The sequence below is a fragment of the Crocodylus porosus genome, unplaced genomic scaffold (assembly GCF_001723895.1).
Source record: "Crocodylus porosus isolate Cpor-Errol unplaced genomic scaffold, CroPor_comp1, whole genome shotgun sequence".
Lineage (NCBI taxonomy): Eukaryota > Metazoa > Chordata > Crocodylia > Crocodylidae > Crocodylus > Crocodylus porosus.
Window position 1 is genome coordinate 53118069 of NW_017728931.1, and position 27936 is coordinate 53146004.

The 27936-nt window shown below is 46.3% G+C and overlaps 1 protein-coding gene across 1 annotated transcript; it reads left to right on the forward strand.

Moving 5' to 3' along the window:
* Window positions 1–590: 590 nt before the first annotated feature.
* FAM83F (family with sequence similarity 83 member F) lies at window positions 591–26951 on the forward strand. The gene is made up of 5 exons (XM_019544969.1): window positions 591–1034; window positions 10681–10848; window positions 21102–21223; window positions 21913–22631; window positions 26630–26951. The coding sequence occupies exons 1-5, from the start codon at window positions 591–593 to the stop codon at window positions 26683–26685; spliced, it is 1509 nt and encodes a 502-aa protein (XP_019400514.1). The 3' UTR covers window positions 26686–26951.
* The last annotated feature ends 985 nt before the right edge of the window (window positions 26952–27936 follow it).

Below are 27936 nucleotides of genomic sequence, written 5' to 3' on the forward strand. Positions count from 1 at the left end.
ACTAACAGCATATCACTGATTGCTTGGGACAACTTGAAGACAAAGCAAGGACAGGAGTGAAAGGTCAAAATGAGTGCAGTGAAGTGGGACACTGAGCAGAGCACACTGGCCCCCCTTAAACGCATCCCAGGAGCCAGTGGATGCTCCCCAGTGAAACTTCCCCCCTGCCCCAGAGATGCAAACAGACAAGGGGTGAGAAAGTGGCCCAATGGTGCCCAGTCTTCTCCCTGCCCAGCCCTTGGGAGGCCCCTTAGCACTGGAGCTTGGCTTAACTCAGGCCAGGCACAATGGGAACTCCACCCTGCCACCTTCCCCTCCCTTGGGCGCCCCTTCCTCTTGTTCTCAGGAGTCACAGAGAGAGGCAGGGCTGGAGGGGCCTCCCCTTGCCTGAGGCAGCATCAAGCCTCTCCAACCGGCCCCCGTGACGGACCACCCGGCTCCCTCACACGTGGTAGGCCCGGCCGGGGAGAGGCTCCAGGGCCGGGCCGGGCCGGGCCGGGCCAGGCCGGGGCGGGGTTTCAGCCAGGTGAGGCGGCCCCTCCCTGGCGCTGGCGCCGGCTCCAGGTGCGGGAGGGCGGCCGGGCGGGAAGATGGCGGAGTCGCAGCTGCGGTGCCTGGACGAGGCGTACGTGAACGAGCGGCTGTCGCCAGCCCATCCCGGCTTCTACTACAGCGAGGAGCGTCGCCGCGCCCTGGAGGCGCTGGTGGCGCGGGGCGAGGCGGCGTACGGCCAGCGCCTGCAGCAGCTGCAGCTGCCCCCCTTCCTGTCCACCCACGAGCTGCCGGCGCTGCGGGCCGCCTGGCGCCCCTACACGGAGCCCGGGCCGGGGCGGGGGCCGACGGGCGCGGCGGTGTCGCTGGCCTACTGGCCCGAGCGCTCCGACACCGAGGTGCCGCCGCTGGACCTGGGCTGGACCGAGCGCCCCTTCTACCGCGGCATCGGCCGGGTCGAGCTCTTCACGCAGCCGCGCAAGGACGAGGCCGCCCCGCACCTCAAGGAGGTGGCGCGGACCATGATCCAGCAGGCGCGCAAGGTACGTGCCCGGCCTGGCCCGGCGGCTGCGGAGCCACGTGGCGGTGCCGAGCCGCTTCCCTGCTCCGCCCCGGGCCGCCAGCTGCAGGAGCCTCGTGAGTCGTCCCGATCCAGCCCACCCGGCGCAAGCCATCGTCTCCTTCAGCGTTGCAAACTTTTTTGTGCCAGGACCCATTTGTACACATGGATGCCCAGTCCCCCACTCCTGACCTGCTGCCTCCACCCCCAACCCGTGTTGCCCCTTGCAAGCTGAGCTGTGAGTTTTCCCCCCACCCATGTTTTTCTCTTTTAAAAGAGAATCAGTTCTTAAAGTTTGCTCGCAGACTCTTTCATATATTCTTGCAACCCACTTTTGGGACATGACCTGCTGTTTCAGAAATGCTGATGTAAGCCCACCCTTACGGGCAGCTGGTAGCTCCAGAGTTGGGGGGAGGGGGAGCACTTGGCCCCCCAGCAGCTAATCAGCAACTGGGGGGGGTCCCCCACAGCTGATTGCCCTGTGGGGAGTCCCTGCGTGGCCAATTGTGTCACTGGCACTTCTGGGTCTGCGCAGTTAGCTGCAGGGGAACCCCTCCCATGGTGGGCTGCAAGGATCACTTGTGGTGCCCCCACTCCCCAGTTGGTGCTCTCAGGGGGACCACCAGCACTCTTGCCTGCCCATCGCCTAAGCAGGAAATGTTGACTGTCAGGGGGTGCACCAGCGCTCTCAGGGTGCATGTGCATCCCTGTGTACCACCTACGCATCACCACTACCCTCAAGTGACTCCCTCTGCACTGCCTCGCTAGAAACACACTACTGCTGCTTTCAGACAGTTAGTTGGTTTTCAGTTGTGGGTGGAGCAGGAATCAAAACCATTGGTCAGTAGTCCCCTCCCACCCCCCTTATCCCCCCCTGAATAATGGGTCTCCACATCTCTTGTTCTGTAAGGGTGCAGGAAGAAGACTGGAGAAGGGCTCAGGGGGATGATAATGAACCATGAAGTCAAGTGACTCTTTCTGTGCTGTCCAGGAGGGTGCTGAGCCACGGGTCCCTGTATCTCATGCCCTCTTGGGGTGCATGGTTGCTTGGACTGAAAATGAGACAACTGACTTGGTTCACAGCCCTCCCTCAGGCAGGGGCAGAACTAGACTGTTGAGAGAGGGGGATACAGAGAATGAGGTGCACGTATAACACAGCATACTTCTGTCCCCACTTACAAAGAAACCAGGAGCTTTCCAAATACGCCAGGAGCCAATGGCTGTGTTAGTCAGTGTAAGAATGAAACGGAAATAAATAGCACTTCACTGGAATAAGTTCAGAACAATCTTCCAGACTGTGAAATGGGAGTCTCATGACCAGGAACAGCACAGCAGAACAAAGGCTAGTTTTATGGGTGTTGCATCCAGACCATTAAAAAAGGAGAGAAGGTGGTGGAATGAAGAGTTGACTTGAGTCGATGATAATGATGATCCATTAAGGCAAGTGATTCCCTCAGTGCTGCCTGCCTAGAAATGCTGCCCCCACCAGGCAGTTGGCTATCAACTCTGGATGGAGCAGGAGTCAAAGGGGGAGGTGCAAGTGCACCAGTGTGTTTCCCCCTGCCCCACCGCCACCGCCACCACCTGGATCTGTCACTGCCAAGGCTAGCACTGAGCTGTGGGTCCCTGCATCTTGTCCTCTCCTGATACACAGTTGCTTGGGCTGAAAACAAGACAATCCACTTGATTCACAGCTCCCTCAGACAGGGGCAGATCTAGAAAGTTGCAAAGCTGGGTGCAGAGGGTGAACTGCAGTCTCACATAGGAAACAACACACATTTTTTCCAGTTAAAAAGGAATTAGAATCTTTAATAATACACTACAGGCCTATCTGCAGCGCTAAAATATCTTCATTAGCAGCGGCCTTACAGAAGAAAGGCTAGCTTTGGTGAAGCATCCAGACCACTGAAAAGAAGAGAGGGTTATTAACACCTGTGGAATGAGTAGTTTAGAAGGGCTCAGGTTGATGATGATAAGCCATGAAGGCAAGTGACTCCTCTGCTGCTTCTGCTGCCAGGCAGTTGGCTTTTAACTTTTGAGTTGAGCAGTAATCAAAGGGAAGTGCAAGTGCACCAGTGTACCCCCTCTGGATCCACCCCTGCACAAGAGGACACTTAGCCATAGGTTTCTATATCACATCCTCTCTGGGTGTGCAGTCAGGCCATCAGCATCATGCAACTTTACTTGGATGGCCTAATGCTATTAGGACTGATTATATTTTTTTCTCATTTAAATTCCAATAGCAGCTAAGGGCCTTAATTGGGATCTAGGCCCCACTGCTATGCACTGTACACACACGCACAGTAAAAAAAGACAATCCCTTTCCTTCAAGGCTTTGCAGTTTAGATCTATGATTGACGACAGACAAGAGGTGGAGATGAATAAATGGGGATGAGGCCAGGGTAATGATGAAACACAGGCTCCTCCTGTGCTTACAAGTTTACATGTGCTTACAAGTATGATTACTCCTGCTAAAATCTGTACAATTACTCTTACACATGAGTTCAGCAACTGCATAATGCTTCTCAGGATCAGAGCTACAGAGACTGAACTCCCCCTTCCCCTGCAAAAGGGTGGTCCAGTAACACCAGACTGAGCTAAAACCAGGTAACCAGCTTGGTTCACAATCCCATCAGGCAGGAGGTTGGACTAGATAACTCTTGGATAGGGTGACCAAGTTATTTTTATGAAAATCAGGGACACTGCCCCCTTCCCTTTTTTTTAACTGCCAGAAGACAGCGAGCGCCGGACGCCAAGAAGGATCTCCATGCCGAACTGTTTTACTTGATGTCTTCTGGTGCTGGTCGTCCTTTGCCACAGTGACATCGATGACCAGCGGGACTCACCCCTTCGGGGATGGTTTTAACTTCAAGTCCCTGTCCCCACCTGTCAGGGATACGGGCGCTACGCTCACCGCCGGACGCCATCCACAGGCGGCCCAAAGAGACTGGCGGCATTGCTGTGATACATCGAGGACATCAAATAGGCCCCCTCCCCTCCAGCCAATTGGTGCCCAGGCAAGGGGAGCTGTGGTCAGCCCTGCCCACCCCCCGCTTCCAGCTTCTGCTCAGGAGGAGCTGTGCCAGGCACTGCAGGTAGAGTAGTGCCAATCCAGGACTTTTGTTTCCATTCTCACTGGCTGGGATGGCCTACGAAATCCAGGACTGCCCTGGCCAAACTGGGATGTATGGTCATCCTACTCCTGGAGGTCCCTTCTAACTCTGCTTCTCTCTGAGTCTATGAACATCTTGTCTCACCCCAAACCTGAGCCCTTACAGGTCACTAAGTGCAATGTCCTGCATTAAGTACCTGTGAATGATTCAAATTAACACATTGCTTCCCTGCAGGGGATATTGACTGCACTGTCATTTAAGCCTAGTGCATAAATGGTTGGGCCTGTTTTGATGCCAGTCATATCTGAACCTAATCAGGACTGCATCAAATCAGTTGTCTGTTTTTAGCCTTGATTGCAAATAGTACTGTAAGTTTTGCCAAAGGGATTCAACTAACAGTTTGTGTCCAGGCCTCGGCTTCACCTTGTAAATGGGCTTTGTTATGCCATTCCTCAATTTGTGCTATCCAAGTCTGATTGTGTGACCCAGCCCATTGAAAGTTTCAGCTGGCTGTCTTCCTGATACTTTCAGACTGTTTAAACTCCATGAGTACAGGTAGCTTAGTTTGTGTATAGGGTTTTACAGAGTGTGATTGGACTGCTGTCTCTGGTTTTTGTTCACTAAGTAGCCGGAAGCACAACAATGCATAACTGTTGCTAATGTTTGTCTTTGGAGTAAGGTAGTTCTCAGGTGTGACACTGGTTCTCTGCCTAAAAAATAAAGCAACAGGAAAATTCCAAGGGCTTTTAGGGAACAGGGACCTATTGAAGGCGTTGGCCATGTCAAGGTGATGATTCACAGAAAAGTCCCAGTTCAAACAGTTATTCCTTTTACCCAAATTCTTCCTGTATTTACTGCTTACAGAAAGGTGACAAGTTGGGGAGCTGCTTAATCTTGCCTCATACCCATTCTGCTATCTGCTAGAGGTGGGGTTAATCAGTCTCCCAATATACATGAGTCCTACACGATGATTTGCAAAATGAATCTGCCGTGAGAGATAGGGAGCATTTTTCCAGAAAGATATTAACCTGTGCCCTATTCTCTTCAGCTGCCTGGCTGTATTCCCTCTGCCCCTCCAATGCACACATATGGATACTGTGGGCTGGATTACAGTTCCTTATTGTATGCGTCATTAACTAGCTGGTGCAAAGTGGCTGTAAAATGCTTTCATTTTGATGTGGTAGCATTGTACAGCCAGCCACTTTTACATCAGTATTAAAATTCTATGCAAGAGGCTGGGTGATGAAAATGGGCTTTATTTCTGCAGTTGTGTCCAACAACACAAGTGTTTTTCTTCTCCTGATTTGGGCAAACTAGAAAGCTTGTGCCCCTCTGAGCCCGAAGGAGCTCGTGTGCTTAACCACAAGTAAACATGTAATGGCCCTTTTTGGATAAATGGGCCTGCTGAGCTCATCTGAGTTGACCCTAGGAAATTAAATCCTGAGATGATTTCTCTTTTCCCTCAGCACAAGGGAGCAGACCATGAGACTAAATAGGTGGAAATAATACTTGGCATGCCAGTATGTCTAAGGCTTAAGGCATGTCAGTGTTTTACAAATATACATTAATAAAGTTTCCTCACCATTTTGAGATTTTCATCAATTCTTTACATGCCTAGAAAGAGCCAGGCATATACCTATGGCATTACACAAACAAGTGATAATACCCCTATGGTACAAATATAGATGGGGGGTAACTTTGGGCAGGGATAGACCCTCATATTTGCTCTACATTGTGGCTTTTCCAGGTAATATAAGGAGACTGCCAAGTAATCCTGCCTTGGCAGTAACAGTGCTATAGGGGAGGTATAATCTTTAGATAATGGTGCCCTGTTGTCCCATTTTTCATGGGTTTATCCTACAGTCTTACAGCTTGCTGGAGAACTTGAGCCTGGAGTTTAACTGAGGAGCCCAAAGCATCCTGCCATGATGCTGAGTTTCTTGTACCGTAATTTTGTTTTGCAAGACAAAGTGATTTTCTTCACTAAGGCTTGAGGTAGCCTCTGTGAACAAGAAGCAGTTCATCCCAAGTGGAGGAAATAGAATGCAAGGTATGGCTTGTTTACAAAGGCATGTGGCCTGTTATAAACTAGTCAGGAGGGATCGGCAGGCATTGGGGAAGTCCCTGTTTCCCCGAGCACTGCCAGGAGTGACCAGGAGTAACGGTCACAAGCTGGGAGAGGGTAGGTTTAGGTTAGATATCAGGAGGCGCTACTTCACAGTCAGGGCGGCTAGGGTCTGGAACCAGCTTCCAAGAGAAGTGGTGCAGGCTCCTACCCTGGGGGTCTTTAAGAGGAGGTTAAATGAACATCTTGCTGGGGTCATTTGACCCCAGTATTCTTTCCTGCCATGGCAAGGGGTCAGACTAGATGATCTGCTCAGGTCCCTTCTGACCCTAGAAACTATGAAACTATGAAAACTCATTTGTATTATTTGTATATTTAAAGCAGAATGGCTATTCCAGATTATGTGGATACTCTAAACGCTAAGCCCAGATTTGTTTAATCTGCTTCAAAAATAGCTATTCTGCTTCAATCAGGAATAGTGAATCATTGAGGAAATTAAGATAAATTGATTGAAAATATGAAGTTAATGTGCATAAATTAAAGAATGGTAATACCTCTGTATACCCCAATGCCCTCATTCCACCCTCCCTTGATAGTGAAGCTCATATTCAGGAGCCAAGGGAGCATAGTTTGTTATAGTTTAATCTTCTACGTGTTCCCCTGGGGTCCTGTATTCCAGTGCTCCAGAGTCAGCACTAGCTTTCAGTAGCTTTCTGGGCACAATTCAAGGTGCTAATTTTGATCCACAAAGCCCTGAATGGCCTGGGCCCCAGATACGTAAAGGGAATACCTCCTCCCTTATGTTCCATAGCAATCCCTAAGGTCAGCCAAAAGCAACCTCATGCAAGTAACATCTGTAAGCCAGCTTTGTTTGGCAAAAATAATTAAAATATGTGGGAGGTTGTTCTTGGTGATTCCATCTCAGCTTTGATACTCACTCCTCTTTGAGGCATGCCAGAGCCTGTGAACTTTTTCCAGAAGTGCTGTAAGACCTTTTTATTTGGACAGCCCTGCACCAAGCAGGGTAAGATTCTGGGGCATTGTTTGGGGCGTTGTTTTATTACTTTCTAATTAGTTTTAATATTTGATCTGCTTTGATAATGAATCTTGTTTTTATTGTAAATTGCCCTAAGCATTTTTTTGAGGGAAGCATATGAATCAAATAATTCCATAAATAAAATAAAAATGTACAGGATATTTCCCTAAAAAATTCCCATGTGGCTGGTTCAGCTCCACTGGCATTAACAAGATTGTGAGCTACAGGGTAGACAATACTGCTGTAGCTATTACAGCAACTTACACCGTTACTTACAATGTCAGGAAAGCAACTGGCAGGCTTTTGACATTACTCCTGCTAAGGCTGGACCTGAATCAGTGCTGGCAACAGTGAGAAAATTGCCTAATGTTTCTGTAATGTAGGCAGGGCCTATAAAGGTCAAGCCTTATAAGAATATGAATAGGATCTGAGTCTTGCATGTTATGCTGCATACTACAAATGCCACACCTTTTTGGCTTAACTGTTGCACTAGCAATTGCAAGCCAATCTTATATTTAATGGCAGTACAGTGTATTGCTATTATCACTGGCTGGCCACGATTAGGCCTCTGCAGATGGCTGCCTGTCTGTAGCTTATGCGCTTTCTAATCACTGCTTATCTATATCAAGAATTTACATATCAGTGGTAGGTATATTCAGCCCAATTACAGTAGCAGCGTTTGTTTGTTTTTTTAAACGAAGAAGAGGATATGCAATGCTATGCCTAAGAAGGTGCCTGGTGGAGCAATGGTCCTGGGAAGTGGGTTGATCTGTCTATATGTTTAGGGAGAAGAGAGCTCAAGTGAGTCTGCTTTGGCATCTTTTTTTCCCAGATCCAGTTTGTTTTAAAGGCACTTTCAAAGGAAAGGGGTCTCTGGTAAGGATTATTTCCCATCCTGTGATTACTTCCCTCTGTGCTGCATTTCATCCAACCTTCTGCTGAAGTTAAACAGGCTACCAGATCTGTACATTAACTCTGTTTAAGCCCACTTGTGCTACCTCTAGCCCGGGGTGGGCAGTTATTTTGGGTGGAGGGCCGCTTACTGAGTTTTGGCAAGCCATTGAGGGCCACATGACAGGCAGCCAGGGGCAGATAAATATTAATTTTCTAAATTTTTTAGGGGCCCTGCGGGCTGGATAGAATGGCCTGGCAGGCTGCATCTGGCCCACAGGCCACATTTTGCCCACCCCTACTCTAACCCCTCTTGGTTGACCTCTGTGTAATGGAGGCCCAAGAATTTAAAACTTGGTTTAGGTAACTCTGGCTGCTTACAGATGTTAAAAAACCAAAATGCACTTTACTGGAAGAAGCAGCACATTAGTTCAACCCAGCTCCATAGCTTCTGTATAGATCAGGCGCTTCAGTGGGGCTTTTTGGCACTTTTATTTAATAGCTGATTCAATCAGCTATTAGATAAAAACTCCAAAAAACGATAAAAACGCCCCACTAAAGCACCTGATCTATACAGACGTTGCGAGCCAGGTCCAATTAACATAATGCCTCTTTTGAGTATGTGCTGGTTTTGGCGCAGGAGCATGCCAGGTTTAAAATAAAGGACCATTTTGGAGGGGGGTGCAGGTGGTGTCTGTAAGCAGCCTTTGTTCCCTGTTACTATGGGCAGACCAAGACCTCCTACCTAAGTTGACTTCCTCCTCCATATGTAAAAGACCAGGAAAACAGGAGACTCCTTTATTCACAGCCTTCCAAAGGCTAAGGACGTACTTTCATGAAAAAGGGGCAAGTCAGGACTTGATATTTCTAATGCTTGTAAAATTTGGGGGGAGACTGAAGAAGGAGAAGAGGAAGTTCAGATCACCTTTTGTCTATTGTGAAGAACACTAATAACTTCCTTTGGTGTGGTTACATATTACAATCCTCTCTGAATGTTTAGACTTCTGTGTTTTATCATATGCATGTAGCTTTTTGTATTTCTTTCAATTTTATACAAAGTGTGTAGTGGGAAGGAGGAAGTGGTTTGATCAGAGGCATAACTGGCCACTACTGTTTCTTGGGCAGAACTGTCCCCCCCTGCACCTTCCCTGCAGTAGTACAGCAGCAGCAGCTGGAGGTTCATTGCTGTTGCTGGGGATGATGTAATTTCCCCTTTTTTGCTACCCAAAACTTGTGAGTTTTCTGGCTGCTTGACAAGCATGTTGGTGGCTAAAAAGAGATCACATATCTGTCATTAGCAACAAACCTCTGGCCACCATGGCTGTGCCTTTGCTGCTGCTCTCCCTTCCCAAAGAACCAAAGCCAGGGCCACTGTTGGTAATGTGCAGGGCATGAGTGGGATTAGCTAGGATGACTGTATGTCCTAGATTGGCCAGGACAGTCTCGGATTTCAGAGGCTGTCTCAGCATCCCGGCTGTTGGAGAAAATTGAAGAAAAGTCCCAGATTGGTGGGAACCCCGTTGCACATGCAGTTCCCAAGTCAGGAGCCGGGTTGCTCCCTGATCCGAACTCCTCTGGGCTGTGAGCAGAGTTGCTTGTGGAATAGAGTCGGAGTTAGGGCAGGGCTATGTATAGGAGTCACGGGGTCAGGGTCAGGGCTGTGTGTGTATATGTGTATGCGTGCATGCACCAGCCCCTTTGCCCCCATCGTGGATTTCCTTACCCCATCCCAGATTTCTCTCAAATTATTATGATCACCCTAGGATTAGGAGATAGTTGACAGGAGGATGAGGCACCCATTCCCACCCACCCTTGACCCTCTAGGCAGCACCTGTCTTCCACTCTTTGTAATGCTTCTGGGTTCTTTTTTTGAAAACTGTATTGTCTTGGGTATTTGAGGATGGAGTTACTTGTACCTTCAAATGCTCACAGAGCTGGAGATCAAATCCTGTCCTTCATTCATAACAAGCTGGATGCATTTGAGCACCATAGGTCAGATTAGGCATATATTCCTTATGAACCTAGTCCAGGCAGCAGGGTTTTTACAGGACATCTCTAGAACAGAAGAATGAAAAAGCCCATATTCCTAGCAATCTCTGACTTCTCTCCCTATGGTTTGTGTACTCGCCTCCTGCTGAGTGGTGGAGCTTTGGTTTTCTATGTGGTGTTGGTGAACCACTGTGAGACCAACTTGGCAGAAAGGTGTCTCTGTGGAGACAAAAATTGATCAGCCTTTGATGTTCTTTAAGACTCTGAACAGCACCATTCCCTGGAATAGACAGGAGAGCTCCCAACAAGAACCAGCAAGCCCCTTGCATGTACAGCAGGGATTGGGAACTTGGATGTACAGTAATGAGGTGGCTGGATATGTTCAGGCATGTGCTTCTACATACTTTAGTTGGCCCTAAACATATTCTGCCTGACTGGCCTTGCACCTTTACCCTCTGGGTTTAAAAGAGTGTGATGTACCCCATCCCAACCTTTATCCATTCTTTTCCTCTCTCTGCCTTCTCCTCACTTCCAGATCATTGCAGTGGTAATGGACCTGTTTACTGACAGAGACATATTCCAGGATATTGTGGATGCAGCACACAAGCGCCGGATCCCAGTCTATATGATCCTGGATGAGGAGGGGGTGAAGTACTTTCTGGAGATGTGCAAGTGCATGGAACTCAGTGACTTCCATATCCGGGTAAGATACAGTGATATTCAGCATTGGAATGGAGCTTAAAAGGACTGCTGTCTGTCAAGCAGGGGCCTGAAGGCAGCAGTTTGGGGACAAATCAGAGACTGTTTTGATGGAGAACCAATCCCTTCCCTCTGCCAGTCACATCAAACTGAGGTGGAACTGGAGATCAGATACTGGAAGACAGAGACATGAGAAAGTGGTTCTGTCCTGCAAAGAGGAAGACAAGGTAGAGAAGGACCTGAGCTAGGAGTATTCTGCCTGTGATAGGCAAGCTCTGGGTAGGGAAAGATTGATTAGGCCATTGGGATCCAAGAATCTTTGGATGGCAAGAAGGTTTCCCATTCCACCACCCTTCAGGACATCCTGTCCTTCCTCCTGGGCTCCTTTCTAGCCTCACTTTTCTCCCTTCAGAGCAGTAATTCAGCAGGCTTGAGTTTGGCATCTTTCAACAAGACTAAAACAAATTAGCATTATCCACCCATCTCAGACTGGAGCTTTTTAGTCCATCTTAAATTCTGCTTAGTTCTTTGCTCTTTTTCAACACAGTAACCTAATCCTTGGAGCCTTGCCTTTTCTACCCTCCTTCCTGGACTGTCCTGCCCCCCTCAGTCTGGTCATGCTGTTTTCCCAGCTGTTCCAAGTGCAGTCAACATAGCTCTTGGACTCAAGAATTAATTGCTTTAAGGTTAGTGTGAGGTTTATATGCCCCAAAAGACTTCTCTAAGGAGTAAAGGCCATGGGTCTCAAAAGAATAAGTCCAATTGTTATATCCCCTTAGTTCATCCTTCTAGCATTTATATGACTACTGATCCCATAGGGGTACCTGGTATATGCAACCATATTTCTACTGTAACCAGATTCAACTCCAGAGGTAGCTCCCTGGAGCCCCACTCAGCCCTTGCCAACCTGCTGTCTCTTTGGCCAATCTCCTCTTCTCCTCTCCTACCACACCTTAATGTTATTATCTTTTAGAAAAAGAGAGTTTGCCTCAGGGCTTCCCAAACCTGATTTTACACTTCTGAGCTCAGGTGTCTCCACTCTTTGCCTTAAGGGTGAATTACATGGGCTCCATCCTCCACAATACCCACGCCAATGCCTCACAGGTGATACTCGTTCCTCTCTTTCTGTGCTGTTCCTAACACCCCTACAAGCCCCCTGGCCCTGTTGACATATGCCTCTTTTGAGCTACAAGCTCCCAGCTCTCATCCTCACCCTTCCTGGGCTACAGGCTCCTTGGCCCCCTCGATCTTTGGCTGTGATCCCTGGTCTTTGGCCCCTCTCTCTGGGCCCTGGCCCTGCTCCAAGTTCCCATCCAGACTCATGGGCCCCTGGCCCTGCCAGTCTTCGGTTGTAGCCTTCCTCAGACTTCGGCCCCTATCTCTGGACCCTGGTCCCGCTCCTGGGCCAGTGACACTGTCAGGGTCCCTGGCCCAGCTGACACTCACCCCGTCTGGGCTACAGATTTCCAGATTCTCTGGTCCTGCCTATTTGGTCCCTTCTGGGCTCAAGCTCTTTCCTCCTCTGAGTGCCAGGTCACCTTTACTTCCCTTAGTCCCTTCCTCAAACCTCCAGAGTTGCTGGTAATAACTCCAATGTTACCTAAGAGCTCCTCTCTCTCTTGGTGGTCCTCAGGGCTAGATTGCCTGACCAGCTCTGGACGTATATGCCTCAATCCCAGCCCCCTTCTGGTCAGGTGACTCTCTAATTGGCTCATGCCACACCTGCAGGCTGCTTCTCCTACTGCCAGCCTTCTCTTAAAATAGCAGGAAGGAACACCAAGCCTCCTTCTACACCTACAAACCAACGTACACTGTTGCCCTTTTTATAGAGTTAGATCCCCTTCCATCAAGAGGTGCTATAGAGTCCTCAGCTAGGTCAACTGGTATAATCAGAGATCCTAAAAGAAAAAAGAGGAGTGGTGAAAATTAGCATGCAGACATTGAGCAATAGTTGATCCTAGCTGCATTGTCACCAGTCTTCTCCAGTGAAGCAGTGAATCTCTTCATGCCTTGTTTGGACAACTTTAAGACATACCAAGGTTTGATGAAATGCATGGATGAGACTCCTAACATTCCACTGGAGGTAGTGCAGAAGTCATGCAAGCTGCTACATATTCTGCACTCTTGTACCTGCTAGGCTTGTTAAGCCTACATGAGGGCTGCTAGCCTTCAGTGGAATTGTGGGAGTCTCCAGCATCTGTACCAGCCATATGCAAAAGGATAATGGATGTGAAAAAGTCACACCCAAAGTTCTGGGGCTTTTTTGGGGGGGTGGGGTAGGGTTTGCATGTAGTTTCAGGGTCACTCATAGACCCGGCTTGTTGCAGAGATCCAGTAGAGCTACCTCTGGGATCATAGGATCGCAGGAAAATAGGACTGGAAGGATCTCATAAGGTCATCTAGTCCCACCCGCTATTCAAAGCAAGATCATTCCTGACTAAACTATCTCAGTCAAGTGTCTGTCCAACTTGCCTATGAAAGTTTCCAAGGAATGCAATTCCATTACTTCTCTAGGTAGCTTGTTCCAATGCTTGACCACCGTCATAGTCAAGAAGTTCTTCTTAATCTTCAACCTAAATTTTCTGTGCTGCAGCTGGAGGCCTTTGCTCCTAGTCCTGTCCCCTAGAGCCACCAAGTAGCCCATCTCCATCCTCTTAACCACCCTTCAGGTATTTAAAGACTTAGAACCACCCCCCTCCAATCAGTCTTCTCTTCTGTAGACTAAATAACCCTAGTTCTTTCAGCCTAGTCCTCATGAATTGTGTCTCCAAGGCCCCTTATTATTTTTATTGCTCTGTACTGGACTCTTTCCAAACTGTCCACATCCTTCTTGAAGCATGGGGTCCAAATCTGGACACAGTACTCCAGGTGAGGCTGTACCAGTGCTGAAGAGAGTGGAAGAATCACTTCCCTGGATTTGCTAGTGACACTCCTGTTAATACAATGCAGTATACTATTGGGTGTTGTTTTTGTTTGGGGGGCTTTTTGGGGAGGGGAGAGGTTTGCAACCAGAGTACATTTTCAGTTGACTCATTTTCAGCTCATGGTCCACTGTAACCCCCAGGTCCTTCTCTACAGTGCTGCAATCTAGCCAGTCATTCCCCAGTCTGTATTTGTGAATGCAATATTTTCATCCTAAGTACAGGTCTTTACATCTGTCCTTGTTGAATCTTGTTCTGGATACTAGCAGGTTCTGTGGATGTTTGCAAGAGGCATCCTACTAGGCACCTGCCAGGCTGCTGTGTTTGGATTCCACCATGTTGTATCCATGTGCTATAAAGCTTTCCTTGGTCTGAGTAGGCTGCGGTATAGCCCTTTCCTTGGCTTCCCTGCCATATGCCCAGGACCCAAGCACTCTGCCTGTTACCCCTTCACAGAAACAGGGCCTCATGGTCCATCTACCCTAGGCATCCTAGGGTGCCTAGACTCCCCTTCTTGGCATGTGGGCTTCACAGAAAGAAAATGTGTCTGTAGACTTCACAAGGGTTCTAAAAGCCACTTGCTCTTTACCTTTGCTAGGATAAGAAATATATACAGATCTGGATGAATACCCTGTATACATGTACCTGACTCTAATTTATTCAGCACTCTTGAGCATTCTTTGGGCTTGTGTCTTAATCATTGAAAGAGTCCAGGATGTTCTGTCCTGCACATGGCTTCTATAAATCAAGGGAGGTCTTCTGTCTTCTGTACAATCAAACCCCTTTCCCTACCCAATCGGCTGCTTTGCTTTCTGTTCACTGCCCTGTGCTCTGTGCCTGTTCGTCTGGTTTGCTTTCTCCTCCCTGCTTGCCTGCTCCATTGCTGTGTTTCCTGCTCCCTGCCCTATCTGCCACTGTGCTGCCTGCCCCCTCCCAGCTCTGCTGCATGTCCCATCCAAATGCTGCCTGTGCCACTCTTGGTACATGTGCTGCAAGTTGGAACCTTCTGCTCTAGGATGCAGCCATCATATTGTCCCAAGAAATTCCCATTTGCCTGGGAGTCCTCAAGGTTAAAGGGGGTTCCCTTTACTGTTTGTGTTTGAGGAAATGTATAAGTCAACCATGACAGCATATGGCTAATTCCAGATAAACTGAGACATTCAATGATCCAGTAATTTTATAGGATCAATCAAAATTCATAAGCTGTAGACATTAAAACAGATTCTCCAAATCATCAGAGGACAGCTGATTGCCCATGGTTTCCTGCAGTCTGTTATGAATAAGTTTGATATTATTGTATGTACCATGGCCACATCTGCAGCAGTGCAAAGATCTCCCTTGCTGTAGTCATAGGAAAATACCAAAGGAGATTACGAAAAAATCTATTGAGCATCTTCCTTTAGAAGGCTATAACTTCATCAGTTCTGAGATAGACAAGCCCCACCACTCATAACACAAGAGTCTAGGGATTTTTAAGCCCTTTGGACCTGTACAACCCAATCTGAAGGACGAAGCAAGGCAAGCTTCAATGTTTCAGGCAGCATTCCTCTGTCCTATGCTACCGTACCCCTCAGAGGGTGCTCATATAACTGAGAAAGAAGCAGAGGTTCCAGTTGTGTTGACTCTTGGCTTGGCTGCTTTCTCAGCTACTGTTTATTCCAGGTATTCCTCTTGGTTTGGCATCTGGCAGGGCACTGTTTGTGTCTGCCACTAAGGGCCCAGCCAAGCAGCCAGCAGGTGCTTGATTGCAGCGGCCATTTTTAGACCCCTGGCTGCCTATATAAACAGGATAGTTCACTGCTGGCAGGCAGGCAGTAACATTGCCTGGCTGCAAGGCTGCTTGGAACATCCTGGAGGTAAGGGGGGAGCTGTAGGGGATGGCTAGGAGGCTCCTGGTCCTGGGAATGACCTAAAACTGCACCCTTCCGGGAGTGGGTGGCCTGGTGGGACTCCCAGTGGTGCGGGAGCCCCCAGGAAATGCCAGGCCAGTTACCATCCCGGTGAAAGGCGGGTTGGGGCGCCTTAATACCCCTAGCTTCCACGACTGGGTGGGTTACCCCATAGAAGGGTCAGAAAGGCAGACCCAGAGAGAGAGAGGGCTATAAACTCAAAAGCCTGACTTTAAATCCCTCAACTGGTCAATGCTGGGGCCAGTCAAAAGTCCACTATGAGGGACGCCCAGAGCAGAGGGCCTGGGGTTCCAACTGGCCTGGAGGTGAGGCCAGGGCCAGTGTAGCCAAAGGTCCCGGGGGGACCACACCTGTAAGAGAGAAAAGCTCAGGGAGCTAGGTAGCCTAGAATGAAGGTGGAGTAGGCCACCTAAGCAGAGGAATCCAGGTGGGGATATAACTCGAGGATTCTGAGGCCCAGAGTGGGACCGGTAATGTTGACAACAGTGGATGCCATCTGGGAGGCTTGGCCTGTGGTGTAGGGGACTAACGGAGCTGCAGATAGCATCCGGGCAAGTAATGGGCAACCTCCCACCTAATTAACAATTTAATTAGATAGCAACAAGGCATGGCATGCTAGAATGCAAGCAGTTGGCCCAGAACAGGCGGGTGGGGCATTGGTAGATTGGCCCTGCAGAAGGCCCCCTGTTACAGCGTCATAGTCAATAGCCTAGCAGAATCCATTCAGGCACTCATTCTCCCCCTTCTGGCAAGCATTTTCCCCCTTCTTACAAGTCTTGTTGTTAACATCAACAGGAGCCTTTGGTTTGTTTGCAGGAAGTACTGCAAACAACTCCTGGCCCTTCCTATCCTTTACACATTTTCCCTGACCCCTTCAAGAACCCATCTCACAGGACACTCCATTGGACACTTCTACATCTCTGAGCAGTGGAGGTGTTCACTTTAGAGTTCATGGGCACGGGAAACTTTCTGAGTCTAAAGAAGGAAGGGAGCTAGTACCCTGTCCAGAACCTTCACAGTTTCAAGTGCATTCATTGTTTCAAATTCAGAATGGTAACTCTAGCCTCCGTAATCCCTTCATTAGATACACAGGCTTGGTTTGCACTTCCTGAGACTCAAAATACCAATTTCTACCTCTTCTTCCACCCAGCACATGAGAAATACTTCAAATCCTTTACAGGAGATGGCTCACTACCAACTCTGCCCACTGTCCCACACTGCACTTTCCACAATGCTGAGCGTTTTCACAAAGTACATAACCACTGAAGCAGCTTATTTGAGATGGCAGGATATCAAGGTATATCTATATGTTGATCATTTTTGCACTAGAAGGAAATTACCCCAACAGGAAAACAGCTTAATCTATGTAATTGAGAAGCTGTTTTCTAGTCTGAACCTCAAAATAAAGGAAGAAGAATCCATCTTAGACCCATTTTTAAGTTTGTAGTAGAGAACCTCTCTTCTTACTCTTGCTAATCAAGACTCCTTCCACTCAAGGATGGAGATTTACTTGGAGCTGTTACAGACCTAGGGTATGTGGTTCCTGCCAAAAAAATCGCCTGCACAAAAAAATTCTGGACTTTGGAGCCATGTGCTTTGCATGCACATGGCATAACAAGGAATAATGGCCATAAGTTGTTGGAGAGTAGGTTTAGATTAGACATCCGTAAGAACTACTTCACAGTTAGGGCGGCTAGGATCTGGAACCAACTTCCAAAGAAAATGGTGCTGGCTCTTACCCTGGGGGTCTTTAAGAGGAGGCTTGATGCTTACCTAGCTGGGATCATTTGAGCCCAGTTTTTTCACCTGCCCAGATTATTGAAGATCTACAAGGTCCCTTCTGACCCTACTTCTATGATTCTATGATCTCTTTCCTCATGCCTCCCTCCGTCCAAGTAAGTCTTTGGCCTTATCTCCCATTTCTGTTTAGGAATTTAGGAATTGATTTATTTACTTCCAAGTTTTCCTCATCCAAGTCTAATTCAAAATAAAGGGAAGTTAAACTGCTGTCCCTTGATGTGATGTGAGTAGTGTCATATTGGCTTAAGGCATTTTAGGAACTCCCCTAAATTGTGACCTTCACAGAGAAAGTTAAAATATCAAGCCATATCTTCCCCAAAACTGTCTAATGGGTATCTCTGTATAAAATCTACTTACAGTAGGGGGCTCGACCAGATGACCTCATGAGATCCCTTCCCACCCTGCTTTTCTATGCTACTAGAAGTTATTCTAGTTAGATCTACCTTTGCACATTACAGCTCACTCTATCAGGGCTTAAGCAGCTTCCACTATTTCCTTGAGAAGCATCCCTGTTACAGAAATGTATAGGGCAGTTGCCTGGGGATTGTTCCATGTTTCTCTAGGTTTCAGATCAGAGCTGTCCTGCGGCTCTTGTAAAAAGAAATAAATAAATAGAAAATGAGCACCTAGCACCTAAATATAAGCCCAGGCAGTATCTACATACTAGTCACTACAAATAGGATCCTTCTAAACACATTATTGAAAAAGAAAAGTCATTTACCATATAATCACTGTGGCTCATTGAGATGTATGTCTGTTATGTATCTCATGACTTGCCCTCTATCCTTGCTTCTGCAGAGTCCTATAAGCCATGGGATTCTATGCTGGTGACAGAACAGAGCTTGGGCCTGTTCTGCATGCTATGCCTTCAGGGGGAAAAATAGTTCTTACCGAAAAGCACACACAATGTTGCCTCTTGCTGCGTGACTCCTGTGGATGTTTCAAGTTAAGTAGGTTCAGGTTGGATTAGTACTGGAATGAGAGTGCTTGGGAGGACATCAGAGTTCTGTAAGAAGTTATGGTGTTAATAATCCAGTAGGTAGCCACTAACCATAAAGTAATGCTCTGAAGTGGTAACAGTGGATACCCTGCTGCTGGAAGTGGCATCTTTCAGAGAAACTGCAACACTGAGGTTCTATCTCTACATTCATGTGGTAATACCAGAGCCTTTTCTTAAGAGTAAAAAACCCAAAAACCAGTATCTAAATTCATGTACCAACCATGTTTTAGTCTGAGTGATCACACCCTGCCTACCTAAATTACCCTTGTAAATTTCAACAGGATGTAGTGCTTTTAAACTGTTATATAGCACTTGTGGTGCTCCATTAGAAAGGTGGCTACATTTCAGTCCGTGAAAGATTGTATTCCCTCTGTATCAGTCTTAGATGCCTTGAGATACTTTAGGGTAAAAGATATTACAAAAATGTAAATTTCTGGGGTTAGATGATTGCATGGTTTGTGATTTGATATTTTTTGTTGTCAGTACTTCAAGCCATATTTCTCCTCTGCGCCTAGATTGTTAGAGGGTGTTTGTGTGCTTTTGTTGTATCTTTCTACTGATGCTGTGCTATTGTAAAGGTTGTTCTCAGCTCAAAGTAATTGTGAAAAAATCAAATTTGATGTTTTTCTACCAAAAGAAGGAAATGGAATGTGCAATGAATCCAATGAAATCTCCACTCGCTAAATGCTGTTATGACACCTCTGGCTTTGCTAGAGAAACTTGTGCTGACACCAGGCTGCTCTTGGCAGATAAACTACTTCCTGGTAAAGAACTCAGTCATAGCTCTGACTGACTTGAAGAACAGAGGTTGCCTTTGACATCTGAGGACCAGGGGCACTTTACTAGCAAACAGCAAATTCAGATTGGTTCAGTGGGGGTGGGGAGAAATCTGTGGACAACCAGATGGATATGCATTTTAGTATAAACACTGGAAAGGGCACCCTGCCTCTGCTGTGTTTCACCTAATCTGTGTTCAGCATCCCACACAGATGACTCACACTAGGGCCTTGGGCAAGTCACTTCATCTTTCTCCCTCAGATTCCTCATGTGTGAAACAGGGTAATAATACTTTCAGGGTATTGTAAGGATTAATTTGCTACTGTCTGAACTGCTGTGCAAACACACCAAACAGTACAAGAATGCAAAGTAGCAGTATTATTGCTTATCATTAGTCAGAGTTTGTACTGATGATACTGCATTTCAACTGACCAAATACAAACCTACTGAAATCAGTGGATTGAAAATCCGAGGAGGTACTCAGAAAACTGGGAGCTTAAAGAAATTCTGGACTCCTATAAGTGTGTGTTTCCATATGTTGATTTTATAAGCCAATAACATTTAAGCTGTCAAAGCTGGTAATAATAGTACTAAATTCTTTATATGATCAAAGGGCTGTGCTAACATTAATTAGCTCTCATGATACTCTTCTGGTAGATTGGAAAAATGAGGCAGAGGTGAAATGACTTTGCTAAGGCCTCATAGGGAGTAGTGAGGAAGCTGCGATCAGACTGCTGACTCCTAACCCCAGGGCTTATTCCTCTTAATTCTCACGGGCTGTCATTGTTTACCTCCTAAAACAGGATTCATTTAGTCTAGAAACATGCTGGAGTGAAGAAAATTATTGCTAAACTACCCTGTCACTTACTGACATGCATGTTGCTGTATGCTTATATTGATGGTCTTTTTTTTTTTCTTTCTGTTTATTTTTTTGTGAGATGGTAATCTTGCCTATTGTTGGTACCTGTTCCATGAGGTCCTTTAAAGCAAAGGTACAAGTGTTCATTAGCTTGGTGCTTGCTTGTATATTCAAATATGTTCTCTTGTATTACATGCAGACAGACACTTGATGTGGAAAGTCACATGACAAGAAAATCACTCTTTCCTTGCTTAGTCAGGACTGTTCTAGAATATTTCAAATAGTGGGATTGTTCTTTTCTCCAGCCTGTCGTCATAAAATTGTCCAGACCTCTCACATTTTTCCAAGTCAATCCACCTATGTATTCCTGTTGTCATGACACAAATGAAAACAGAACTTGAGAGCCTGAGTCACTGTCCCTCTTTGAAGAGCTCCTGGCAGAAAAGTATTCAGGGGGTCAGGCAAAAGCTTGGCCATGTTACGCTGTTTGCCAGCTCTCTGAGATGGCAGAGGACCTTATTTGTGGCTGGGAGCAAGGCCCAAATTTCAGAGGGTGTAAAGATGGTTTGAAGCCCCTTTCGATTCACTCTTCCTGGGCTGTGCTTTCTGAGCTGCAGCTCAGAATTGGAGACTGTGTATCATTTTCTTCCTGTAGGTTTCAAAAGCTTTGTCCTGCCTGCTTTTCAAGCTTCTCTGTACTAAGATGAATAGCTGAATAGGGCAGGCAGGGTCACAAATAAATTAACCTATTTGATGGAAGTGAGTGACCTATATAAAAAACGAGTGACAAGCTGGGAGAGATGCTGGAAACACATTCTGCACTAGGCATTTCCTCCTGCAACCCTTCTGATATTTTTGTCTCATCTGAAATAATCTGCAGCCTGGGATATGGCGAGGTGTGACAATGGGTGTGGTGATGCCCGGAGCTAAGAACAATCTGATTCTCTGTGCCTTGTTTGCTGTCATTTTGTGTTTTCACCTTCCTGTTAGAACATCCGTGTGCGCTCTGTGACAGGAGTTGGGTTCTACATGCCACTGGGGAAGATCAAAGGCACATTGGCCTCCCGGTTCCTGATGGTGGATGGTGAAAAAGTGGCCTCTGGGTCATTCAGGTGGGTCGTTCTCACCCAGGCAGTATTCAGGTTCCAAACATAAGGATTGCCCCATGCATTTCCTTAGGGAGTCTTTTCCCTTTGTTTCCTTACCAGCTGTCCAGTCTCGTTATTACCTCAACTCCATGACTAGTTGAGTGCTCTATGGAAGTGGCATATGGTGGTAAAGAGCACAAAACACTCTTTTGGGAGAGTAGTGCCCTCATGCCAATGAAACATGTGGCTGAGGGACAGCTCCTCCTCCTCAGTAGTTGGTGGCATACGGGACATCCCAGAATCCACTGTAGCCAGTTTTTCCTCTTCTCAAAGAGGCTATCAGAGTGCTCTAGAGAGTCTGCTTTTGGAAGCAGAAACAGCCAGTTAAGAGTGGCTAACAGTGCTCCTGTCTAGAAAGTAAAACTAATTCAAGGTCACGTGGCTTTCTCTGCCAGATCTGTCCGCATGTTTTATGTGTGTGTGTGTTTGTGTGCATATGTTTGTTTGTTTTTTGTTTTGCAGGGGTTAAACCCCCCAAAACAGGATTATGTCATTTCTATACCATGAAAACACTCAGGTGGGTAAGATGTCCATCAAATGGCACACAGTGCTTTATGTTCTTGGATAACAAGAGCTCAGAAGTAGACATGTAGGTTGTGTCTGGCTTTCATAACTTTCATTGCAAAACCTAACAATACCTTCTTTGTTTCCAGCTTCACCTGGAGCTCCTCACATATAGACAGAAACATCCTCCTGCTGTTGACAGGGCAACATGTAGAGATGTTTGATGTTGAGTTTCGAGAGCTCTATGCCATCTCAGAGGAGGTTGACCTCTACCAGGAGCTGAACATTGCTAACCCTTTCCAAATAGGAGCTGAGAAATCAAGAGTTTACTCCTCCACTGTGTCTCGTAAGATCATCAACCCCAAATATGGTCTAGTGGCAGGGGCTGCCCCTCATGAAATGATGCTCCGGGCCCTGCACCAGAAGCAGGAGATACAGGGGAAATTGGAAAGAAAGGAGGAAGAAAGTGAGTCAAAAAAGCGGCTGAACAAGTTTCTGAATGACCTGATCACAGTGGAGCAAATACTACCAGAAATTGAACCACCTCTTGAAAACTTGAACAAAGGAAGCCGGAGTCCTCAGAAATTGCTTTCCAGGTTCCATTTTGATATGAAATACAAGTCTAAATCTAAGGAATCCCTTCGTGACACCAAGAAGGATGATGTTGCCAATGGGCAGACCAGCTCCAAGCAGGGTAAAAGATTTGGTAGTGGGTTTTTCAGCCGAAGGGCGAAACGGCCCCCAACCTTGGACACTGAGGCCGATTCTTTTGCCAGTGAAGGGCTCTCAGAAGAGTACGTGCTTGTGAAGGCACAGGAAGAGGACCTGATCAGCTTTAGACCTGTCAGTGTTCGGAGCAGCGCCTCAGGTAAATCTTGTTCCTTCATGTCCCCTCCAGGCCCCTTTCTAATCCAGAACCTCAGTGACAGAGTCAGATGTACTCAGTATGGGCCCATTTCCACCATCTCTGCTGTAAGATAACTGGGAGGAAGGAGGACAGTTGTATCAAATGTAAAAAAATCTTTCAGGGATTTTAAGGGCAATACTTCATAAGAAGATCACTTAACTGACCCCCTGATGGCCCCTAGGTGGCCAAGCTTGGGAAAATATGGGATGGCTAATAATCCCCCTCCACCATTGTGTACACAGGTTTCAAGTGGATTTATTGTTGCCCACCTAGAAGTAATGGTGAAGTTCTCAGACCTCCTAGGTGCCAACAGAGTACCTGGAGTTTCTAGAGCTCCATCACACTGACAGGTTTCAGGTGCACATGCACCCATCCCATCCCAACTCAGCTTTACTTGACTGGATACAAGAAAGCCACTCCTCCCATGCTCTTTACTTTACTATAACAAAGTTATGGGGTAGGGGAAATCAGGAAAGAAAAGTGAGGGGAAATCCCATTTAATCTACCCCCACCACTTAAAGTGATTGAGACTATCTATGGAAGGCAAAGCCTGAGATGTCTTAGATCATACCGTGTGCTCTGGAACACCTTCCTCTACGTATATAAATATTTGGTCTGATTTACTTGTGAATGACAGAGGTTTTCACCAGGTTTAAATTATCGTACTAGGTCATGAATAGCAAAACATTGTCAGAATGCAACAAGCCTAGAAACCATCTAGCCTGATCTGCTTTATCTGACCATGGACTATGCTGGATGTTTCAGAGGGAGTTACTGCAATGGGGAATAAACTGCCTAAGAGGAAAGAATTTCTTCTTGACTCGCCCCTAATAGGAATTGTTGTATGCCCTGAAAAATGTGAAATGGAGGGAATTTAATCAATTTGAAGTGGCCATTCTGGGAAATGGATGGAGATGTTTCTCCTGAGACCTAGAAAGCAAGGAGGATATTGGGGTGGAAGATGGGATGCAGGAGCGGACAATTATTTCAAGCAGAGGGCCGCTTACTGAGTTTTGGCAAGCCATCGAGGGCCACATGACAGGCAGCCGGGGCAGATTAATATCAATTTTCCAAATTTTTTAGGGGCTCTGAGGGCCAGATAGAATGGCCTGGCAGGCTGCATCCAGACCACGGGCTGTGTTTCACCCACCCCTGAATTAAAGTACAGTGATCAGCTGGATTCTTATAAATATTTTTGCCTCTGTGAGAAAAATTAAAGCCAACATCATTGAGACTGAAACAAGGCATTGATACCCTAGTCAATTTAGATCACAGCCAGCCTGCTTTTAGGATCTACCTTTTGGAATTTGGGGAGATTCTTCCTCACCCCCACCCCCTTCCTCTTCCTCAGGACTGAATACCTTTTGCGCAGATCATCTGCATTGCAAGTACACTGCTGGTCCTGTTCCTTCGAGGGAGGGAAGAAGGATGGGAATCATAAAAAGATCTACTGGGCAGGCCTCTTGAATGAATCAACTTGAGGACATGCAGTACCCTCTAGTGTCAAAACTAGAGAACTGTGAACTCCTTGATCTTATCATCTATCTCTGTAAAGAGACCATTTAAGATGACACAAACCCCATATTTCTAACCCTTGACTCCAACTGTTGTAAAATAGCCCTCCTGCCTCCCTGAACCCGTCATTCTTTTATGTCATGGTGAAATGAGGTCAATAGCTCTTTGGGCCTGGAGCTGTAATGCAAGGCACTGAGTCTAGTTTGGGGCACTGTGCAGATGATGATGGCTGTTTTCTTTTGACTCTCACCATGTTATATACCCTGTAATGATTTATACAGGCAGCAAAACTTTAAGCCAGCGTGAAGGCCTGGTGCATGTAGATCTCATTGAAATTTTACACAAATACTGAAGGAGGTGCCTGTTCAAAAGTATCCCTAACAAATCAATCATTTGTGTAAGTGGATCCATGGGACTATTGAGGAGGAGATGGAGTATAACTTATGCATTACCTGTGAATTTGAATCATTGTCCCTGTCTTGAGCTGTTTACAGTCAAAAAACATGACCTTGGCAAGGGTACCAAATCAATGAGGCTTGAACCTTATCCCCTTGAATAGTTCCAAAGTAACAGATGAGCAGAGATGGGAAGATCCACTAGTGGGATGGGGAAGATGAGGTGGGAGGAGGGCTTCTGCTAGGACATTGTCTCAGGTTGCTGCTTTGAATTTTACATGTTAAATTAACCCTGGAGTTGGTGTTTTATAAATCTGAAAGCCACTCTTCCCATGCTCTTGAAAAGTGGGATCCTCCCTGTTCTTTCATTCCTACTCCCTTCCCACTGGAGCCTTCCCTATTTTTCCCTGCAAATATTTCTTTTGCCTACCAATACTGCTACTGCTCACAGCTTTCTCTTTCTTTTTTTTCTTAGCATAATTCTTGAGTTTTACTGTTGCCTGCAGGGTTCTGAATAGCAGCAGCTCTGAACCTAACCAGAATCTTGTTAATTTTATGTTGCTGCTGCACTGGAGATACTTGTCTGAAAATACAGGAAAATACTGCCTGGGTTTGGACCTGGTTCACATGTTGAAGGTTTCCCCGCTCTGCCTATGGCTATACAGATTGTTTTAAAGGTGATCTGTGATTCTGTGTATAAAGTGAATGGCCCAGACTCTATACAGGTCATCAAAAGCTTCTTTGTGGAGAGCTGGCAACTAGAATTATTTGCCACTGCTTAAAGAGAGGGCAGTCAGTAGGAGCACAGGGAAAGGGCTGCTGTTCTATGTACAGTTTGCCTTGTCTGGGATTTCTTTTGGCCCTGCATTGGAGAAAGAGTAGAAGGTGATGGCAGAGAAAAAGGCTTGATAGTTGAGATTCAGCAGTGAAAGAGGGATGTAGAACTTTGCAGACAAAGATGTGGTGCTTGACTGGATGCGGAAGAGAAGCAGCAGCCAGGAAGGAGGGTTAACTTCAGCAGCCGCATTTGGAATAGTTGGAAGATGGAGGAGGATTACAGAACGAAACGTCACAAGAAATAGTACAGGGGTGAGGGAGGCACAGGACAGAGGAGCCAGGTAAGGCCCAGGGCTGGAGATGTTTCCCTCTCAGGAGTTGGGAAAGTTGCAGATGGGAAGAAAGAACAGAAGATAAGGGGTAGGGTGGAGAGCTCCTTCTGTCTTCCAGCACCTAAAAGGTAGGAAACTTCAAATGTAATAAAATTCCTGCTAGTCAGGGGGTAACATGAAAGATGTTAACAGTCCAAGCCAGTTTCAGGCACAGCATCTCAGTAGAAATCTCTGCAGTCTCTCAGCCATCCTCCAACAGATAGGAGCAGAAGTCTAGGCCTCTCACTAGGGTTATCCCTGGCATTGGGCAGTCCTACACACGATGTTGTATATTAGCCTCTGATTTAGTAGGTGCTTGGTATGTCTTTCAGGCTCTGAACTAATACTTTTAATCAGTTTCTAACTAAACTAAGAGGCAAGAAGTTATCTGTGTAAGTATTAAAGGAGACTGATTCAGGGAGGAATTGGAGATGGAGAGAAGGGGGAATATGTCCAGTGTTGTGGCAGGGGATAACTTGGAGTAATGGGTTAAAACCAGGAAGATGAGATGACCAAGTGGGCTGTTTTGCCTCTTACTTTTGGAGGACTCCCATCCATGTAGAGACATGGTCTGGCCCTACTTGTCATTTGTGAGCTGAGGAGACCACAACTCAGACTCTTACAGGTGCAGACTAGGAAAGGGAACCTATTTATTAGAGTATGCAAAGCTGTCTAGGTTTTGTGTCTATTTTGGGTTTTTTTGTTTTTTGGAATCCATATATGGCATTTCCTCTGTGTGCATGTGTCAATTTTTGCAGAAGGCAACAAGCAAAAACCCCTAGAGGTGTGGATAAATATGTGTATAAAATGAGGAGTATAGAGAGAGGGGGTTGAAGTGTTTGCTGAAAGCTTAATTAAAATCTTATAATCTTGTCTTTGTTTTTATCTATTTTTATTGCAGGTAAAAAGTCCCTCACGGGAAATAAAACCAAACAGTCAGCCTGCGTGGTGTCCTAGTCATGAGAACTGAAGACCAGACAAGAGCATCTGATAGACTGTACAACTGTTTACTTCTTTATCGCCTGCAGCCTTGTTCTCACACAATGGTCTGTCAAAGCTCCATTTTGTCCAGGATGCATCTGGTACCACCAGTTCAAGCATGTGTGCTGAGTAAGGCATAGGGTCTGGATGGTTCCTATGTGAGGGATAGCAAAAGAAATGTTAGTTCATATTGAATAAACTGTGATAAGGGATTTCAGAGCTCAGCCTCATTGAGATGAATGCAAGAGAGCTTCCTATGTTTTGGTGCTATTTTTTCGGTCTGTCTCGCTACAGACTCAAAGCACAGCATTGCATAATTTACTGTACTGTACTGTAAGGATGTATTGGTCTGATGGGGTAGAGGCTTGGATCACACTGGAAATTCTGGAGGAAATGGTAAAATTTGCAGATCAGGTGGATTTACCTTGTCTGTGGATTTCTGTTGTCCTTCATCAGCAGAGACCTGTTAAAGGATAATTTGGTTGTTAGGGAAGGAGTGTTTGGCTTCAGAGGACCAGCTGGCATGCTAGCTTTTCTTTTTTTGCCATAAAACCAACAACTGAGCTAGGTGATACAGTAGCAATCTTTACTCAAGAGAGGACAGAGGCTGTAATATTAGGGGTTGCTTCAGACCAGAGCTGAGATGCTTTGTGAGAGCTCAAGACTAGGACAGCAGAGTCCTGCCAAATTCTGAAGTGGAGTGGGCAGAACTGAGAGGTGAAAGATACAAGCAAGGACAGCTGCTGTAACAATCAGTTCTACTGTTAATCCTGTGACATTTTAAACACAATAGTAAATAAATAAGTAAAAGTGCACTTTTGGAGGCTGACAAGAACAAGGGGGTCAGAGAGAGTTTTTTTAGCTGTCTGGTTTAAAAATAAAGGATTCTGTGGATGTAGTAAAGGCACAGGTTATTTTGCACAACCCATTGGGTTTGTTTGATACGGGAACGAGCATTTTCCTTTGCCACCTTGCCATACAAATTACTACAATATGGTGCTGTTATGACAATTTGTACATATTTGATCTATTTATTTTTCTTACTAACTTTTTAATCCATATGTATATATTGAGCACAGAGAGAAAGTAAGTGGGCTTTGTTAAAGAATATAAACAAAGTTTAGCATGTGTTTCTATTGTACTTAGAATCCACCGTAAAAGAAATACCCAGTGGAGCATCTTGGAAGTTAGGTTACTTGGGCACTGTGGTTGCTTGTATGATGAGCA

What these genes read in the sequence shown, in the direction of transcription:
- FAM83F (XM_019544969.1), top strand. Translation starts at nt 591, where the DNA reads ATGGCGGAGTCGCAGCTGCGGTGCCTGGACGAGGCGTACGTGAACGAG. An exon ending in TGATCCAGCAGGCGCGCAAG is followed by an intron (nt 1,035 to 10,680) that starts GTACGTGCCCGG and finishes CCTCACTTCCAG; the next exon opens with ATCATTGCAGTGGTAATGGA. An exon ending in GTGGCCTCTGGGTCATTCAG is followed by an intron (nt 21,224 to 21,912) that starts GTGGGTCGTTCT and finishes CTTTGTTTCCAG; the next exon opens with CTTCACCTGGAGCTCCTCAC.